The sequence below is a fragment of the Acomys russatus genome, chromosome 5 (genome assembly GCF_903995435.1).
Source record: "Acomys russatus chromosome 5, mAcoRus1.1, whole genome shotgun sequence".
NCBI lineage: Eukaryota > Metazoa > Chordata > Mammalia > Rodentia > Muridae > Acomys > Acomys russatus.
The window spans coordinates 75,667,127-75,687,782 of record NC_067141.1 but is presented as its reverse complement, the minus strand read 5'-3'; the positions used below and the strand labels follow the sequence as shown (position 1 = coordinate 75,687,782).

Genomic DNA, 20,656 nt, shown 5'->3' with positions numbered 1-20,656 from the left:
AAGGGAATGAGGCCACTGCCTCTTTGGAGACTAAATCTATTGGCTGTCAATGAGACACTGTACTTTTTCTTTGTTTAAGATTTCATCCATCGATCTATTTCTTATCAAGGTTTTTAAGTAGTGAAAAAAACAAAACAAAGCCAGGTCACATGGCTTTTGGGGATGAGAAAACCTAAACTTCTGACCACTTATTGTTTATCCTGTACGTGGCAATGTTAAGGGTTAAGCCATCTTTGCTCCCACATTTGCCCTCCACATTGGTGAGCCCAACGTGGCCTCTGATTATGTTAAAGCGCATTCACCACCAGTCGCATGAACTCTGGAAATCAGTAGTGGATCCAAGCTAAGGCACCGACCACTAAGGACGTCCGCCTAGTCCACAGCCGTCCTGACAGACTTTTACACAACGCTGTATTATATAGGGGGAGGTCCCTGTGTTTACAGACTCTGTCCTGTGGCCAGGCCACTTTTAAGAAAAGAGTTAATTAATTACCTCTTCATCCCCATTTTAAAGATGTTTTTAATTTCTGGTCCCCTTGCAAGGAAAACAGCAGTGGACCAGAGCAGCCTTTCTGGTCTGCTCAGACTGGGAGCCAGAGCTGTCCTTACAGCACAAGTTGATACATTTCATCTGCTACCTGCCCCATCTCTGGGCATTCGGAATCAATTATCTACCACTGGTTTCTGAAGGCTAAAAGTTTTATGCATATATTGTCTTTCTAATCCCAGGGCATTTATTCCATGTGTCATAAATATGTGGTGAGTTAGATTTTTTTTAAAAAAATAAAATGTTTATTGTATTTTGGGTTTCCCTTGCATTTTTTGGCATGACATGGGGTAAAGGTCTTGATTATTTTCACACAGAACTTCAAAGTATATACGGTAAAAACTGGCAGAGCCACATGGGGTAGCCTAGCAAGAGACTCTCAGGCTCCTTAATAAAGTAACCTGAAAGTGGGTGCTAATAGTATACTTAAGGCACCACGCGCACACACGAGCGTGCGCGCACACAGACGCACATACAGACAGACAGACACACAAACACACACACGGAACATCTCTAGAAGCTGATTTCATGCAGATAGTTGAAAACCAAACCTCTGGCAGTTAAACAGGCTCTTAAGCAATTCTTGGGAAAAAGAAACACACCACCATGCAGAAGGCTGCCTATGCAATTCAGGTTAAGGAAATTCAGTACATAAATGTATTTATTTTGTGTTTAAAAATCAACAAGACCAAATTCTGATACCTTGAACATGATTCTGACAAGGAAACCTTAAATACAGACACTGGCAAGATTTTATAAGAAAATACTCTGACCACAGCAGTGTAAACGTTTGGGAAATCCAGGTGTCCCATGATAAAGTTAGCTTTGTTCTGATATAAAAAAATGTCTAACTATTGCCAAACAAATCTTATCCAGGGAGTCAAAACAGTCAGGGAGTCAATGATTGAAAAATAACAATATGTAACTTCCACATCCACAGTCTAAATGTAAAGAATAAAAATGCTTTTGTGAGTGGGGAAAGCATACTGCAGACTCGGGGTAGGCTCTCAACCAGACAGACTGACACACAGAACACTGACAAAGTGCTCAGCTTTGGGGTCACACATTGCCCATGCTTCTCAGATGCTGCCCTGCAGCTCCCAGAGCTCTACCAATGGCTTCCACTGAAAAACAAACAAACCAGCTCCAAACAGCACAAGCAAGTGGGGAAGAACAGATGTGCAAGTGCTGCAGGGTTGGGTACCTAGTCTGCCCAAGGTATCCCAAAGAATCCCCTGCCACACAGAAACGTCACTCCTGATGAACAAATGGCCAATCTTGACAAATTCCTTTACAGTCTGGGCATGAGACGCACATTAAGGCACAACAGCACAATGGGCTTTGAAAGCCAACCTCCTGGTCGCCTCCTCACCCTTCACGTGCTGGGTTTGAGAAGGCCGCCCACCATTGCCACCACTAACAGGAGACTGACCATTGCACCTCCAGTAACTGCTCCTGAGGAAGCTCTGCTAGGAAGACCCCCTGAGGTCATCTGCCCAGCTCCCAGACCAATCACACGGGGCCCTTGGAGACCTGGGGTAGCTGCACAATATGTCCCTCCTCAATACACAAGCTGGTCAAATTGTTGTCTGAGACCTTCCCAGGTCTCTCATACACACAGATCTGGTCATCAGAGACTGTCAAAGATACCATATAATCCCTTTTCAAACTAAATCGTGTAAGCTACCTTTTGGGAAGTGGAGAGTCCACCTCTTACACCATCTCTGCATGGTACGCTCTTACAGATGCCTTTCTCAAGGCAGTGCCACCTCACAACATCTGTGTAGCATTTGTTATGGGCCAAGTGACCCTCACACAGGCCATCAGATTTCCCTGGCCTGCCTCTTATCCTCAGGAAAAGTGACAGGCAGTTTACCTCAACCAGGTACAGTTACGGACAGGGCTGGTAAATACTGACACATTAGGAGTTTCCAACGTCACCACAGCAAGAGACACTTGTGGCCCCTTCTGTCCCAAGCAGTGTCCCCTGAGGCACAGGTTTGTTGGCAGGATGGCCCTGCTTATGGCTGGCAGCAGATGCTTCGGGCCCCCAGGAGATGCACTGCGCTGAGGACAGTACCTTTCAGATCCTGAGATGTTCTGGAGCTTGCTGGGAGGGAGTTGGCTGTTGTCTTCCTGTGAGCTCTTGGTGGAAGCTACGTGCCATGGGGGCATCTCCTCTCAAGACATCTAGGAAAGAAAATGAATCCTGAGGGTGTTTCAGAGTCTTTTCCTCAACCACTAGCTACTTCGTGTCCTTTTTACTCCATAACTCAGTCCCCCAAGTGAAAGGTGTCAGATCACGGACTCCCGTCCAACAGCTCTTCATGGCTTCCCCTCGGCCACTAGAAGCCAAGAGCTGGAAAGCCCTTAACTCTTGTGTTGTCTTGATTTCTGCCTGATCTAACGAAGCCCAAGAAAAAGAGCCCCAGGTGACAATGCCCCCAGTCTGTTACTGGTCTCCCCTTAAAGCCACTTTCCTCCCAAAGCTCTAATACCTCACTGTCAGCCAACAGGCTGTTCGCATTTCACCAAATGGAGATATTCAAGAAAAAATGGCCACCAACTGCCACACTGTCTACCCTCCTACACGTCTCTGGTCCCACATCCTGTGACACTATCCCTAGTGCTCCTAATGAGGCCTACTTCCCTCTTGTCATGGTTATTTTAAATGCACTGGACTCCTAACATACACGGTAATAGGACTGACGTGCTATATTGTTGCACTGTTAGCTCTGTCTGTCTGGGCACTAACATGGACTTCCTGTCTTATCCATCAGCCTGTATCTCTTACTCTAAAATAATGCCTGAGGTATGTAAGACCCATCCCAAATGTTTCATAGGGGAATGAATAAATGATGGAGTGACACAGCCCACCTTCTTCTGAGTCTGTAGAGCTTGGCAGGACTTGGGGACCACCCCACCCCTGCTCCAGCAGCAGGGATCCACTCACAGTTCTCACAGTGGGGGCCTTCCCAGCCACCTCGGCACTCGCAGCGGTAACTGCCATTCTTCAGGACACAGGTGCCTTCATTCATGCACGGGCTGGGCTTGCAGAGGTTGACTGGCAGCTTGGCTTCTGCAAAGGACAGTATGCCCAAGCCCAGCTCAGTCGTAAAAACTGTGGGCTGAGGTAACACCTCAGCATCTCCCGTGGTCCCACAGCAGCAGCCTAGCACGTGACTGGTGACATTGGATTCTCAACCATTAAATGTATACGTATACCTGGAATTCTGTGGGAGTGTAGGATTTAGCACATACACTGACACATCACGAGCGGCATGTGTGAGGGCAGGCTCAGGCTCCTGGCTCAGGACAGCCCTAAAGGACGCAGACTTTCTCCCACTCACCTCTACACAGCCATTCGATGAGCGCGCCCTGGTGGTACTGTAGATCCGCGTAGGCTGCCACATGCATCAGGGAATCCCGTGGACCAGCCAGCCTTCGCACTGCCTCCCGGAGGACGGCCCCCACGCTCATAACCAAGACCGAGATGCCATTGCTTCTTAGCTTTTGGGCAGGGGCAGCCGCATCTTCCACCCCTCTTCCGCCTGTGAGCATCACCACAGCCTTGGGGACACCGGGGCGGGCCCCCCTCTGGACCGTCATCACCTTGTCATCAATGTGCAGCAAGGCTGTGCCAGCAGAGCCCACACCTCCCAGGTAGGGAGCCTGGCTCATGGCCCGCAGCACGGCAGTGCGGGTGGGATGGGTGTCCAGCCCGAAGGCCGTCTGCACCTGGCCGCCATATACCACCAGGCCAACCTGGGTCACGTCAGGATTCACATCAAACCGGAGGGTGCACTTCCTGATGAAGCTCTGCATCTGAGCAAAGTTCTCGGCTCCCACTGAGGCGGAGGCGTCCAGCAGGAAGACCAAGTCCAGTGACTGTGCCTGGCAGCCTGGAGGAGCAAGCAGAATAGGTCCCTTCTCTGGACCTGGCTGGTACAGCACTGGCTGCTCTGGCCTGGGTAGGGTCCAGGCCAGCCAGTGTGCAGATTGCCCATCTAGTAGCCTGTCTCCTTACAACCACAGCTGACCCTCCCCCTGGAGTAAGTGTGAATGCAAGCAGCCGCTCTGAAGGCTTTTCCCAGCCTCTGTAGCCACCAGGGGTGGCCGTGCTGTAGTCTCCATCTAACAGAATGCGGTGCCCATGTCTGAAACCTTATACATTCTAACGTGCAAGTGGAAGCTGCTGGCTGTCCCCCTCCATCCCTCATCTTCTTCTTCTTCTTCTTCCTGGCTGAGAAACGGTGACCTTGTACCTCAACACAGAAGCCACAAGGTGTCAAGGTGGTGAAGTCAAGCCACCTGCTGAGCTTTGAAGTTTCCAACATACAGAATTCTTTTGGAGGCCCCGATGGGGGCACTTGCAGCTGTACTCTCACCAGTCCCTGTATGCCAAGTGCTGCCCACTGTGTGTATTAAGTAGGCTGGTAGCTGCCCTCTGTGGACTGGCGCTCCCTGACACTTGGGTGGGAAGTGAGCACGGATGTGGTAGAGTCAGCCACACAGCGAGGAAAGCAGGGAAGGGCCAGCGGAGCAGCACAGGGACACCATGTGACTGGGAAGGGGGTTCAGGGATACGCTCCTGCTCGCTCTGGAGGAAGAGGGCTGAAGCTGACTGGAAGGAGGTGCCTTCCCTCATCTTCCAGTGTGTGGGAGCTGCCGAGACTGCAATAGCCAGACAGGAAGTTCCCAGAAGCTGGAGGAAGGGGCCCGGGCTTCTTTCAGAGACAGAGCCATTGGAAGGTTTGAATATGGAGTTGGAGGGTCTGGTAGCCTGATTTATTGGCTTTTAAAAACCACGCTGGACACAAGGAAAATAAAGGACCTACTGTAACCCCTGAGGAGACAGGCCATTAACTGTCCTATGGGGGCCACTGCTGGCATTTGTTTGGGGACAAGAAGAAGACATCAGGTAAAAAGTTAGACTGTGATAATAATTTATCAGTCTTGGTCTATTAACTGTGACAATGGTCCATTCAAATACAAGGGACTGAGATGAGCACAGGGACCCTGTGCAGTTGGCACATCTGTTCTGTGTGTCTGCAACTGCACAGACAAAAACCAAAGTTATTTTGCCTGCCTAGAAGGACAGGATGCAACGGGGCAAAACAGCAAGGGGTTACAGCAAGGGGTGCTCTCACTTCTGGGCACAGTGACATAGCCTGGGATGCTACGTCCCATGTGCAGTTTCCTCCACTCGCCTCCCCAGAGGAGAACGGAAGTGCTCTCTTTAGGATGTGTTCTAGCTCTGACATCTCTGGTGCTAGCCCAGCCCCTGCAGGGCCCTGCCTTCTCCCCCTGACCGTGACTTACAAAATCAGCCCCATGGGTAGCGAAACAGAATAGAACAGGAAAGGGTTACAGCTATAGGTAGACAGGGTAGGTATCACCTTATAGAACGCTCCCTTTGGTTGTGTTTGAGGGTGCATGTGTACACACACGCACGCCCCAAGAATGCATCTCTCTTTAACAAGCTACCACCAGGGGAGGCCCGGAAACTGTTGTTCACGAGCAGGCTTGGTGGATTCAGAACTCCGTAAGACCAACGGCTGTGCTCAAGCACAATTAGTAATGATGCCCATAATCAGCAGTGCGCTTGGACATGCTGAGCGTGCATATGCCTTGCCTTATCCAGTCCTCCCAGGAAGTCCCCTCAGAGCACGACACTCAGGCCCTGCTAGCCGGGTGACCTGTTCTGTTCCTAGCACAGGCACTAGAGAAAAGACTGACTAGTGGTGCCAAGAAAGAAAGAAAGATGGGCCTGCCTGCTGACGGGCCACCCTAGGTTAAGCTGCACAGCCTTACCTGGCCGTGGCTGGCTGCACAGCCTCCTCTGCAGCTCCGGGATTTGGCTAAACAGGTCCTGCGGGTCTGTGTGGACCATCACGTGCTTCAGGCTACCTGTGATCTCCTCCAGCTCCGCCTGCAGGACCTCACTGCCCATGGCCAGGAGGAGCAGCTCCCGAGCCCTTGCGTGAGCTGCTGGCCCAGCCACCTCGTCCTGGGAGTGTGACTCGGTGAGTACAACCACGGCTCTGCGTGGCCTGTCCTGGCCTGCCCCGCTGGCACTCCCAAAGCCATGCTCAGCCACCTGCAGCAAGGCACTGCCAGTCAGGGTTGGGCCACCACTGAAGGGAATGCCGTCAAGGCTCCTGACCAGATCTGGCACATCCTGGTATTCCCCGACGGGCACAGCCACCATCAGCTCTCTGCCGTAACTGGCCACCCCAACACGGGCCCGCGAGTCCTCACTCAGCACAGCCTGCACGAAGCGCTTCACAAAGGCCTTGGCCTGCCAGAAGCCCTCCAGCGTGGTGCCTGCAGAACTGTCCAGCAGGAAGAGGACATCGATCCTGCATTCCAGGCTCAGCTTCGGAGCTGTTGGCATCACAGCGACACAGACTGTCACCTAGGGCCGCCCCACTTGAGATCCCATCATACCACCTCAAGCACAAGAAACCTCCCAGAAAGACGCTGTAGCAGAGACTGACGCCCTGGGAGTAAGTGTCAGTGCTGGCCACACAGAGACAAATGTAGACCGCTTCCTGCCTCTGCTGAGGGAGGCAGCCCAGCTGCTCTTTATAAAGCAAACACAGTCCTCTAGCTTTATTCCCCACTGTGGTTGGTGCCCTGTGAGTCATGAGGTACCTCTGACAGCTTTTAAAACCATGCAAACGCGCTCCTACATTTCTTTAGAAGCTTCCCTGTAATGCTTTGTACACGCACAGCTGTAACCCGGGGCTGGTTTTGTGTAGGTATGAAGTACAAGATTTGCTTTTTCTACGTGGATTGCCAAAGCCGGCAATAGCACACTCGTAAAAGTCACTTAACAGGAGTTCGGGCACCAGGCTCAGCACTTCACACAATCTTATCCATGCCCCTCCCCCACAAGCTAAGAGCTGTAGAATCTTCACTGTGTGGTTTTAAACCCAAAAGATGCTAAGGCTCCTTGCCTCTCATTTGTAGAAGACACGACACGATACAAGGCACCACGGACAGGCTCAGACATTAGGCGGAGGCTAATTGAGAGCTCTGTTGGATCACCACCATTTAGATTAATGCCGGAGTGCACGAGGCTGCACTACATGACATAGCAGTGGGCTTTGGGGAAAGAAAGTGGGTTGGAAATTTACAGGATGCTCTCTATCAGCAGCTAGCAGGGGGCAACAAGGAGGGTGAAGCAGGACCCACCTGCTCCCAGGTAGTAACCCTTGGGAATCCCAGGTATACGCACCACAGTTGATTTCTCCTCCGAACGCCAGCGGGCAGAGACAGTGGTATTTATCCACACCTTCTGGAATGCACGTGCCTCCATTTTGGCAGGGCTGGGAGTCACAGGGCCCTACCAGAGAGATATCCATTGAAAGCCAAGGCTAGAGGCACAGAGTGGAGAGTATTGACCAAAGGGTGGTCCCTGCTTTCTGCCCACACCGCCTGGTCATAGAGCAGCCACGGGCCCACAGCTATGGAAGAAGCTGATGCCTAGAAGAGGAACCAGGTGCAGCAGGAAGACCTTGGTAAGGTGTAGTCACCGCTAGGTCAATGGGTCTGCGCCCCCCACCCCCCGCTGTGACAGCAGGATACTGGCCATCATTATCCAAGGCTGGTGAAAAGGCCCAAGGGGGCCCAGGGCTGCCATGACAAGTCACTCGTGTTTACTAAGGGTGGTGATCTCAATAGTGTCATGGTGGCTGCAATGGCTGTGGGCTTAAGAACACCTACGGTTGCCTATGGCCTCTGCCTCGTGGCAGAGAGATGAGATTTTACACACTGCAGCCAGGCAGTCCAGTGACGAATGTAGCCACCTCTACTTGTGTGGGCATCTTTTTTTTAATTATTATTAATTTATTCAGATTATATCTCAATCGTTATACCATCACTTGTATCCACCTGTTCCTCTCTCCTGCTTTCACCCTATTCCCCTCCCCTAGGTCAGTGACCGAGGAGGACCTCCTGCCCCACTATATGCTCATAGGCTATCAAGTCTCATCTTCTCTGTATCGTTCCAATTTTAGTATATGTGCTGCCGAAGCGAGCACTGTGTGGGCATCTTAACGCCCCTCCCCAAGCATCACTGCCCTCATACTTCTCCCAGTGTTATTAGTGGACACCAAATAAACAAGGCCGTGGGGTGTCCTGGTGTGAAGCAAACACTCTGGGGAGACTGTGGGAGGAAATCTGATTTTGAATACACAGTGCAGACGGTGAGCGGTGCCTCCCCTCGGCCAGTGTCAAGCACAGAGAAGCCCAGCGTAGGTCAAAGCCAAGCCGTCCTAAAGTGTCTGACCACTGATACTCTGTGGCCACCAAGTCCCCGAGTTCCTTGCTCCACATCAGTCATCACAATGAGGTTTAAACCCCCATGACCATCGTCCAGAAGTCACGGAGAACAAAAGGAATCTTCATCCCTTAGTGCAAGCTTAGGGACAGCAAGCTTAGGGAGTGGGCACCATTGGAGCTGGCAGTTGTCATTATTTACTGGTTATGTCCCTGTGGGTAGAGGCAAGCCTGGTCAATGGCAGAGACTGAGGAGGCAGACTCTGAGCGCTTGGCCTGATGCCCCAGCAGCTTGGGCATCATGGGAACTCCCCAGGGCTCAGGATCTACAGCCGCAGAGACCTTTAACCAAACATGTGCCATGGAGACCAGGCCTGTGTTAACCACAAAGCAAGGTCCCACTTTATCCTCCTAGCCACCCTGAGAATGGAAACGCCATTCACGGACAGGAAGCTGTAGCTCCATGAGGAACAGTCTTGCACTGAAGGTCACATGACTGGTCAGGGCAGAGCAGGACGAAAGCTCCGATCCCTCCAGGTCCACATCTTGTGAACAACATGGCCCCAGGGTCAGTTTCTCTCTCATATCAGAGACCAGTGTTAATGTAGGGGCTTCAACGCTTTGGAAGGATGTACCAAGGGGCTTGCCTGACCCAGGCTGGGAACCCTCAGTCCCTGCCTGGGAACTGCTGTCTGTGCTCCTTACCCCACTGGGGGTAGCAAAACGAGAGAGAGAGAGAGAGAGAGGGGGGGGGGGAGTAGGGGTAAGTTTTGCTTGCAGGACAGTAGGGGACCTCTGGGTGAGGAGCAGTGAGGGCACACTGGGGACTCTGGAGAATGCCTAATGGTGTAATTCCTCCTGCTCGGGACTCTATAGTGATAAAGCACTTCCATTAGCAATGCCTGCTGGGTTCTCAGTAGGATCCACTGTGCAGAGTGGGAGAGGGATGCTGGAGGCCTCAGTCAGGGGTGGGAGACACTCAGGTACCTTCCCACATTTAACGCCAGATGTTGGGCCATTTATGGAGTTGGGTGTTTCTCACTGATGAAAAGCACACTGGCTTGTGAGCCCTTGTCTGCAGGTGGAGGAGGTGCTCCCTCCCGGTAAGCTTAGTGCTCAGACATAGGTGAGCAGACACCCCTGCTGATAACAACCCACCAGACCCAAATGTGTTAAAAGGCTAGTTCCTTGCAGACCCTAACCAAAAGCTGGCTCTCTGAAGAAAAACATACCAAAGGTGCCCTGGAGACACAGGGAGTATCTCCTGCTATTCAGGTACCCTTGGTTTAAAAACCCAGAGGTTGGAGGTTTGGAGCATGCTCCCATTCCACCCTCTATAGCTCCCTGTCCTCGTTTTTCTTTTATCATTAAGCTTTACTGAATTAAAATCTAGCATTTCGACTCTTGCCTGTCTTTATTTTAACCAAGTGCGGTCAGTTACCTGGCCTTTTACAAGTCAGAGCCTCCCTCCCCTGCTGGAAGGGGCACAGATTCCCACTGCCTCAGCCGTGGCTGAGTGGCTGAGCATGGCTGCCCTGTGCTCCCTCCCTGCCCAGGAGGCCTTCTTTGTGACTGGTTCTCAGGACAGAGCCTTCTTCAGCTAGCCTCCAGAAGGCTGAAGAAAACTCTGTGACCAGGTTCTCAGCCCAGCCTCCTGGAGAAAGGAACCACACTGGCTGAGGCAGATAACTCCATCCTCAGTGAAATGTGCCACCAAGCAGAGGAGGAGGAGGAGGACACAGAGCAGGGGCCGGACGCCCATCCCCCCTGCCCTGCAACTCATCCCATGCCCATGTCGGTGGGTCCAAGAGGCAACTCATACCTGGGCAGATGGTCCGGTAGCAGGTGGCGGGGTGTTTCTGGAACACTCTCTTCCAGCTACAATTCAAAGAAAACAGCGGGAGAATGAGCAAAGGCCAAAGAGGTCACAGCAATAACAGCCATTTCCTTCCTGAGGCCAGCCTGACATTCATTTGTCCATAAAGTAGGGAATGTTTCAAATTAACCAGAGCCCTTCCTTCCCTCTTCAAAATCCATATTATTAACTAGGTGTCACATTAAAAGTTAGAAATGTAGCCGGATGTGGCGGCGTATGTCTTTAATCCCAGCACACAGGAGGTAGAGGCAGGTGGATCTCTGAGTTTGAGGCCAGCCTGGTCTACAGGGTGAGTCCTGGGACAGCCAAGACTATACAGAGAAGCCCTGTCTCAAAAAATGTAAGCATATACAGGAGGAGGAGGTCCCCCTCAGTCACAGTCATAGGGGAGGGGAATAAGGGGAAAATGGGAGGGAGGAAGGAATGGGAGGATACAAGGGATGGGATAACTATTGAGATATAATATGAATGAATTAATAAAAAAATGTTAGAAATGAATGTGTACAGCATTCCCAACTGGGAACAGATTTCTCATTGCCATCATCGTTGCACGGAAAGAGCAGGGATTCTGGGAATTCTGGACTCTGCCATGTGATTCTGCGTAACACTCCCTTCCCTGGTCTTCACTCCCTCTTCTGTGTCACGACATGCTGCAGTTCTCAACTGTGTTCTGTGGAGCTCCGAGGATGAGGGAAAGGGCCCGAACAACCATGGTGCCAGGCTGTCTCTGGCATCCCAGCCCACCCCTTCACTCTGCTGCTTCTAGCTGGTCTAGACCACAGTCCTCACAAGGCCCCAAAACTCAGAGAGGATTTGAAAACCACCATACTTGATGTTTTCTCGAGTCCTCTTGAGCACTAGTATTCGGTGGTAACACAAAAGCCACCATCTTGGGACAGCCATGTGCCAGGGGTCTTCCTCCAACATAGCCAAAGCAGCATGGTGGCCTCACTCCAGAGCCATGCCTCAATGCTCCTGAGTGCTCTGCAATGGCAGAACGTGTTCCCTGCTGCTGGGTAGAAAGCTCCTCTGTGCAGGCAACAGCCTCTGACATGGCCTTGCCTGAGGAGGCTCAGGGCCTGGGCCCCCGATCTCTCTGAACAGGACTCCTACCTGCCCAGAGCCGGGTCTGTGGGGCTGGCTTCTGGGATAGCACTTCCCTGGGGTAAACTAGATAGAAACTAGCAATCATGTCAGTGGAGAACTCAGGGAGCCCACCAGGCAGCCTGCTCCTCTCCCCACACCCAGTCTGCTCTTGTTGGCCTCATAAAGATCCAAATCTCTGCTTAGAAAGCACTGAAGCTGGCGAGGAGAGGCGACTCATCCTCCAGGCTTTGACAGGTCATAGAGACTTGCATGTGGGTTGTTCCTACCCCTGCCCCCCAGGCTCACCCTGGCATCTATTCCCAATGCAACCCAGCCCAGCCCCGGCCACCAATGCAGGCCAGGCAAGAGTTCAGGAGACTGGCAGAGCCCCTCTGCCTGCTTCCCCACAGCTCCTATTGGTCAGCTGTCCAGGAGTGTCTAGCACCAGGACCCAGAGTGCTGGTCGCCCACAGCTTTAGAGCACTCAGAATTATGGGGATGGACCCTGCCCCATGTCTCTGTCCCCAGACCGTGTGGACAAACCTGTAGAAAGGACAGCGCAGAGCGAGCACAGTATCCGCCTGCTTCGATCCCCTCCAGCACAAGGCATTGCCGGCGAGTTCCCTGATGGTCTGCAGCGTCTTGCGCTCACAGGGGTAACCTTCCACCCTGCAATCTGTGTCAAAAGACACACACACACACACATACACACACCCCATCATAAGGCAAGGGTGCTGCTTGTCTCTGCTCTCATTCCCCAGAGTGCCTGCTGCGGGCCCTACTTGACCCCTAGCTGTGGAACTTGCGGCCTCTCTCATGGCAGAGCACTCACCTGAGGCAGTGTCTGAATTTCCTCTACCCCAGGCTCAGCACAGAGCTCACACACACACACACACAGGTACTTTATCTGAGTGTCACTCTAGCTCTGAGGTGGACCCAGACAGGAGTCCCAATCCCAAAGCCTCCCTGAGTTCCTCCATACAGCCAAGGAGGGGTGTGTACTTGGTTCTTTCACCCTTGCAGGGGAGAGGGCCCCCATCAAATCTGACCCCAAACCCCAGGCCCCTCTCACCCTATAGAAACAGGTTCAGAACCCCAGCTGGGAAGCCCACAAGGCCAGCCTTGGGGAACCAGAACAGAGTGCCTAGGGCTGGGGCTGCCTGTGTCTTCGCGCCCTCCCTGAGAGGCTCTTGCCTCGGGAACCCCGTTCAGCCCATGCCCTGGGTCACCAGGGTCAGGCTGGTCCCACCTGGGTCAGCAGCGGTGCAGAGCAAGGAGCCACTCAGGGTGCTGAGGAGGCCGTTGGTGGCATCCTCCACATGCTCGGCCAGCAGCATGTGTTGCTCCTTCGGCTCACTGGCCAGTGTGAGCAGCTCATCCCATCTGGGGAGAAATCACAACGGCTGGTACCATGCCCTCTGTCTTCCCGCCTGCCTAACTCCTGGACCACAGCACCACCCCCACCGACTCAGAGGTTACTTCTGTGCAGGTGAGACTGACTAGCAAACTCAGGAGGTTTTCAAGGAAGCCTAGCTACAGGCCAGCCTTCTGCTAAAATGCCTGATCCTTAGACCTGCCGGCTCATAGTCAAGACACAGTGTTTAAGGGGCTCAACTGACTTTTCTAAAAGTCCCAGCTGATAAGCTGAAGACAGCTCTTTTCCTACAGAGATCCTTTACATAGCTGCAGGCACAAATTTAAGACACACAAAGGTTTCTAATGCATTTTCTTCTGTCACCTATTCCGTTCTACTTGTTTTTTTTTTTTTTTAAGTTATATATTAATTGTTAAAAAACAATGAGAAAGCAAACGAGAGAAAGTTGTCTAAAATAAGAGAAAAGCAAACAAGGACAGCTAGGGACATGGAACACGAGAGGCCCAAGGCCAGCCATGTGTGGCTGTGGACAGCCAGTGACATGGGACACGAGGGCCCCAAGGCCAGCCATGTGCAGATGTGGACAGGAAGTGACATGGGACACGAGAGCCCAAGGCCAGCCATGTGCAGCTGTGGACAGGAAGTAGCCTGAATCCTTCAGTGCCCAGAGAGCATCGCCCAGGACAAAATGGCATGTGGACATGACAAACAGATGATAATTTCCTTTTTGTTTGTTTTGGGAGCCAGTGGGAGACTCAGTGAGCAGGGCTTGTGCAAGCCCGATGACCTGAGTTTCATCCCTGAGACCCACATGGTGGAAAGGGCAAATAGATGTCCGCAAAGTTGTCCTCTGGCCTCCACGAGTGTCCCACAGCATGCGTGTGTGCCCAGCCCCTGATACAAAGAAATAAATATTTTAAAAATCGAATGGAGATGAGACGGCCTGTCATGTGAAGAGAAGAAACCACTGTGAAACTCAGCCAGACAGAACAAGAGGGGCGTCCTGGAGCTCTGAGCTTCGCTGGGGTCAAACTCTCCATCTTACTTGAGTCCGTGTGGGCTAAACTTTTCACCCAAAACCCAGTTTTCCCTTGGCACACAGAAGGGGCTGCCCACCCCGCTCCACTGTTCTGGCCAACAGCAGGCTTTCTCAAAGCTGCCGGAGGAGCCCAGGCACTGGCTGGAGTGGAGACGCCTCGGCAGAGAGGCTCAGTCAGCAGGAGAGGCGGGAGATGGGCGCAGCATGAGTTCTCATGTCCCTTGACTTCATGGCTGCCACATTAGGAAATGGCACCACCATTCACCCTAAGGGCTCAGGCCAGACTCCTCCATGCTCCACCCTGACCCACCTGTGAGGCAGCAGCCACTGCGGTGGGTGCGCTACCTTCACAACGCGCGTCAGGTCCAGCCATGCGCCACGTGCCCCAGCGTGCCCCAGCAGGGAGTGCTTTGAGGACAACTATCTCTGGTCTGAGCTGCTCTAAGCCCTCCTCCCTAGTGCCCCACAGTGTGACCGTCTGAAAATGCCATTCCACTCACCATAAACTGCAGAGTCTTCAGCAGCACAGCAGAGTTTTAAAATAGAATTTGTGTGTGGTATGTATGCAGTGTATGGTGTCTGTATGTGTGTATGGTATATGTGTGTGTGCATGTGCGTGTGCGTGTGTGTACGCATAGACATTAAGTGTGTGTGGTACGTGTGTGTGGTGTGTATCTATATACGGGTATGTGTATTTGTGTGTGGTGTATGTGTGTGTGCATATGTGTGTATGTATGTGTGCATATGTGTGTATGTATGTGTGCATATGTGTGTATGTATGTGTGTATGTCTGTGCATGTGCGCATGTATGTGTATGCATGCATACATCTGTGTGTGTGTGTGTGTGTGTGTGTGTGTGTGTGTGTGTGTGTGTGTGTGTGTGTGTCCTGAGGCCAAAGGAAGACGTTAGTTGTCGGCCCTATCCCTCCACATCGCTCTCTCAGACAGCAGCTCGTTGAGCTTGCTGGGCTGCTGTTAGGCTGATGACTAGTAACTCCTACAGATTCTTCTGTCCCTTTCTCTAGAGCTCTGGGGTTACAGGTCCATGTAGTCACTTCTGGGAGTCCAAACTCAGGCCCTCACACTTGCACAGCAAGCGCTCTTATCCCCCGAGCCCCCTCCCCAGCACCCACAGCGCAGGCTTCATGGCCTTTTCCTGCTTGCACCATCTACCCTGTTTCTTGGGATTAACAGTTAACTGGCTTGGTCCCAGCTCCTACCCACAGCAAGCTCCTTACTGCCTCGAGGTCCTTGTACCACTGACTGCCTCTCTGTTCTTAAAAAGACAAAAGAACCCTAGGAGTGGCCTTGGCAGCCTTCCTGCTCTCCCTGCTCCCCTAGTCCACACCCCTTGCCTTCTCCTTCGAGTCTGTCCTCCCTGAAATGACATTCTTAAATGCCCATTCATTCACTTGCTACCCAGTCTTTCCCGGGATATGGGTATCTCGAAAGTCTCTGTTCTAAGACTAGACTAGTGTCAGCATGAGGAGGAAACCTAATAGAAAAGAATAAGATGAAGAAATGTCTAACTGTAAGCCTGGTCCAGAGTCGTCTCACCTAATACAATTAGTGACCCACGGACTAGGCGCCATGTCCATTGCTAAGGTTGAGAGTGGTTGGGGCACATGGCCCTCTCTCCCAGGACGGCAGACTTGCCCAACACCTGGCTGAGGGTGGCTGGAGAAGTGGGGGTGGGCCTTGCATAGACTCTGCCCATCAGCATGCTGTGTACACTGACTCTAGTGGATGAGAACTGGACTAGCAGAAGCAGGAGAGGCTCCCCTCCCCCTCCTATCACAGAGACAGGAAGCCGTGGGCTGGCACACCGTCCATGGCCCCAGCTCTTGCTTTCCCAGAGAGCCAGGCTGAGAGGACAGACAAGAGAGGGCAGGGTGGAGCTGAATGGCACGCACGAAGCCCGTGGCCCCTACCCACAGGGGAAACATGACTCCATTGGCTCCTATTTCTGTCAAATGGGTTTGAGCTGACTTCTGATGCTTAAGCTGAGGGTAGCAGGAAACTCCGTGCTTCTGAAGGTTGAGGTGTGCTGTGCACTCGAGCTAGAACAGCAAAGCAAGAGGAGACACAAACACCAGTCGCTTCTCCCTGACCCTTGACCTTGCTGACTCCTGACCTTGCTGTGGCTGTGAAGGCTCTGGCATGCTCTTTCATGTTGGCCCCACTGTTTGGGGGTGACACAGGATGACTGAGGCACTTACTGACCTGGGAAACCGGACCCCTACAGCAAACACGATGACGCCTCTTTCTCTCAGCTGCTTAGCCGGGGCTGCCACGGGCCCCTGGGATTTGCCGTCTGTGACGATGATAAGGAGCTGGGGCACGGAGCCATTTCTGCCTCCAGGGAAGCCTGTGTGCAGGCATTTCAGAGCAAGCCCTGTGTCTGTGCGCCCACCTCTGCAGACAGGGGAGAAGGAAGGAGTCAGTGGGGTGAACTGGGAAGGAGCCCAGAGACAAATGAGTTCCTGTCAGCAGGTGACAGCAGTGACTCCTAGCAAAGGCTCAAAGGTACATTTCCATCATACAAACAAAAAACAGGGGCCTCACTAGGACAGCTGGCTGAAACAGTTAACTCGTTACAATGGACCTGAAGTTAGTGACTTGTCGGCTTATGGAGGCCAAACCTTTCAGCTGATGACAGTATCTCCAACATGAGCAACTGTCAAGTGGGTGGAATCACTACAGTGGCGAACCACATAGATAACATGGCTGAAGCATCACTCATCGCCCTGTGATGTTGATGGATGGAGGGGTGTGTACACACACACACACACACACACACACATGCAATCACATACGCACACAGACAGACAGACACACAGACACACACAGATGCACACACACACATGCACACACGCAATATGCATATACAGATAAATACACTGTATCTGTAGACAATGTCTGTTTAAATCCTCTGAAAGGAGTCTGCTGTGCCAGGCAGCGGTGGCGCACGCCTTTAATCCCAGCACTCGGGAGGCAGAGGCAGGTGGATCCCTGTGAGTTTGAGGCCAGCCTGGTCTACAATGTGAGTTCAGGATAGCCAAGGCTACACAGAAAAACCCTGTCTTGAAAAACCAAATAAATAAATAAATAAATAAAAAAGAAAAAGAAAAAAAGAAAGGAGTCTGCTGTGCTCTTCTAATGTCCAAAAATCCAACCAACCAGAAACATGGATGCAGCCTGACTATTCTCTTACTTGCTTTGCTCGCTCATTCTGTGTGTGTGTGTGTGTGTGTGTGTGTGTGTGTGTGTCTGTGTGTGTGTGTGTGTCCCTGCTCAGGCATCTCTCCCAGCTGCCCCTCTTCGCTGTGGCTACGTGAAAAGCCAGGCTCATTTTACCGAAGGCCTTGAGTCTGCCAAGTCTTCTGTATTTAGTGGAGAGATGGAAAAAGATTGTGTGCGTTAGGTCTGGGGAGCATTTATGTACAGGACCCAGAATGTTCTTCACTTTTACTGCTGTCACCTTCCACAGGCTCTCGGTGGACCATTCTCTCTGTGAAGGTCCATTACACTAATAAACACCAACACAAACTAACTCAGCAACACCGTCAGTTTAAAAGTAATCTTTTTAACCATTAATCCTTAGCGAGGACTCCTATACATGTTTCCAAAGTTAAGCAGAAAGTAACTGGAAAGGAGCAAAGACTATTATTTATTTAGATCTACTTTAGATAGACATGTGGCCCTCGAACACTCCAGAGATCTGCAGAATATGACATTTAAAGTGTTTAATAAAAAGTTTTCGTGAGAAGACATGCCGGCTCCTGACAGCACCCCTAATCTCATCCAAAGAAGCTGATGGGCACAGAAGAAACTACACCTGAAACTTGCTTTGAGTGTGGCAAAGCTGCCACTGGGCTGTAGACTGCCTTTGCCTGAGAAGTTGACTGCTGGGCTTCACAAAAAAAAAAAAAAAAAAAAAGCTTGTCAGATCTGGGACTGGTGGCCAAAGATGGATCCCCTCACCAACAAAGAGGAACTGCAGGTGACTGTCCAGGGAGCCAGGATGCCTCTGTCACTTTTACAGACTTGGAAGCTGTTTGGTGGGCACTTCCTGCTTACTCAGGTAAAACTAATCCTTCTTAGGTCTCTGATGGAGTTGAAGACTGGGCTAGTGAGAGATTTGTCAGTTTAACCACAGAAGCCAAGGCTTCAGATGCCTTCTCAGCCCTCTTCGTGTGTAAAAAGTCAGGCCGTAAGCCTCACTGTTCTAGAGCTACTTGGTCTAGACACAGCCTACCTTGTTACCAGACTCGGAAAACAGACAACAAGCCCCTCACCCCAAGGTAACCCACCATGTTAGTTCATTAGTCAATTCCTTAGCTAGTAACAACTATTAGGCACTTGGTCTCTAATTATTAAAGAGGCAAACAGGCTTGCCTTGCTCACAGGCTTCATGTTAAAAGATAAAAGGTCTCAGTTATAGCTTCTTACTATTTCTTTATCTAAAGAAATTTGCTTTACAGTGACTGATCCTAGCAATCTCACCTGTGTTTCATGGTAAATATGTGGATAGAAAGAAAGAAGTGAAGTTTATGTGAGGCCCGAGGACACAGAACCCTAAGTTATGAAGACCTAAGAAAGCACTTTAGGCTCTAAGAAAGTGATTTAAGGTATACAGAAGGGATGAAAAATGCTTCAGTGCTCTTCCCCTCACTGCGCTACTGTTGCAGTAAGACTGTTCTGAGCTTTGACATTAATCAGTGAAGTTTTGGTTTATTCGTCTACCTCTGGTAAAACCTTCCATTGTACAATCCACTATCATAGTTCTAAGCTCAAATTTTTAAATTTCCTTTGGTTTATCTTTTAAATATAGACTTAAAAGTGCTTCTCATTGTGCTAAAACCATACACACCCAGTCTTACACACCCAGTCTTACACACCCAGTCTTACACACCCAGTCTTATGGAGAGGGGAAAGCCCCCCTATCTCAGTCTATAGTCACATTGAAAATCAAGATCAAGTGAGCTTTTGCCCTTCTTCTTCATGGGAGGCTCTGTCTTCCCTAAGCTTAGCTTTAACCCAAGATTATTTCCCAGGCCTCTGCTATGCTATGACGCAAAAATGTATGTTGACTGCCATCTTCTGAGGTGTGGATTTCTGTGCAGATCACAAACAAAGGTGGTGCTAACATGTCTGACGTTTGCCTCCTTTTGCAAACTTTTGTAAGCCTTGAAAAACCCACTCGGATCCGTCTCTCATGGGTCAAATGAACTCCTGTCAATCAAAAGCCTAAGTTTCCCACCTGTTGCCTCCCTCCTTCCCTGGCTTTGGGACTCGCCTCCCCCAAATACCAAGACCATGGGCCTAAAAGTTTCTAATGTACACATAAGAAAGAATTTTCTCCCTAACCTACACAGTTCTAGTATCTTGCCAAATCCAGATGTTCCCTCAAGATCTGCATCCAGGACAGCTCCAAAGCAGTTACCCACCAGTCTAACCTCAAAGACCGCTGCAACTAGGCCTGCACTTTCCTAGTGCCACAGATGTTCCCATAGATCCTGGGCAGCAGTGAGACAGCCAGCTCAGCATCCCAATTCTTAGGGTCCTCAGAGATGCTGTTGCCCCCAAGTCATATCCCAGATCTGTTGTGTAGTATGTAATTCCTCGGGGGCGGGGGAGTACACCTTGGCATGGCCTACCACGGTGCCACCCCACTGCCACCGCATCGCCTTTACCCATCATAATACCGAGGGCGGCAGAGCCCACCAAAATTCTGCTATGCCCTGTGTGAGGCCTTGGGTGCTAGACAACACAGGTGAGCTGACAGAAGCATTTGACTGGAAAAGGGACCTCCGGGCTCAGGACCTTTGCAACTGAAATTGATGGTTATTAATGGTTGGGACATCATGGGACTCTAGGATAGGGGCCGTAGAGACCAGGGCAGACCCAGAGCCCGTCCTTCTATGAGGGCTTGTGGAAACCATCTATATGATATGTGTGTGCCTAAGTATACGTGCATATATATGTACAGAGAGCACAGTCACATACAAATTATGCATACACACATACATACATAACACAAACTATGTCTGTATCCATATGTATAAGCAGCATTGCAGGTGAGCTGACTTATAATCTAAGTCGCAGCTCTGTCACGTACATACACTGATGCGCTGTGTGTGCAGATGGGCGCATTCACAGAGATCTGGCCTCACAGCATTCTCAGTGACAGAGGGAACTTACTCTTTTCAAACTGTGAGCAAGTGAGACTTGGAGAAGTGTGCTGAACCTCCCAACCCGAGAGGCCTCCGCAGACGGCTGAGGCTGGCCCCTCATATGGTTCCGATAACCTCGCCGGCTTGGGGACCTTCATTCACCTTCCCTTCCAGGTACCTGACGGCTAAATACTATCATAGCAAAGTTTTAAACCAGAGTTATTAAGTCCCTGGCGGGATGCCGTCATGTGATCATTAGAGGCAGCCTTGG

The 20,656-nt window shown here is 51.1% G+C and overlaps 1 protein-coding gene across 1 annotated transcript in view; it reads right to left on the bottom strand.

The window, feature by feature from the left end:
• Positions 1 to 2,284: 2,284 nt before the first annotated feature.
• Positions 2,285 to 20,656, bottom strand: part of Vwa2 (von Willebrand factor A domain containing 2) — a 31,758-nt gene continuing 13,386 nt past the window's right edge. The window contains 9 exon segments of the mRNA XM_051146969.1: positions 2,285 to 2,737; positions 3,501 to 3,626; positions 3,898 to 4,449; positions 6,362 to 6,934; positions 7,791 to 7,898; positions 10,656 to 10,711; positions 12,339 to 12,471; positions 13,045 to 13,178; positions 16,433 to 16,624. Coding sequence (XP_051002926.1) covers positions 2,469 to 2,737; positions 3,501 to 3,626; positions 3,898 to 4,449; positions 6,362 to 6,934; positions 7,791 to 7,898; positions 10,656 to 10,711; positions 12,339 to 12,471; positions 13,045 to 13,178; positions 16,433 to 16,624 — 2,143 coding nt within the window. The 3' untranslated portion in view covers positions 2,285 to 2,468.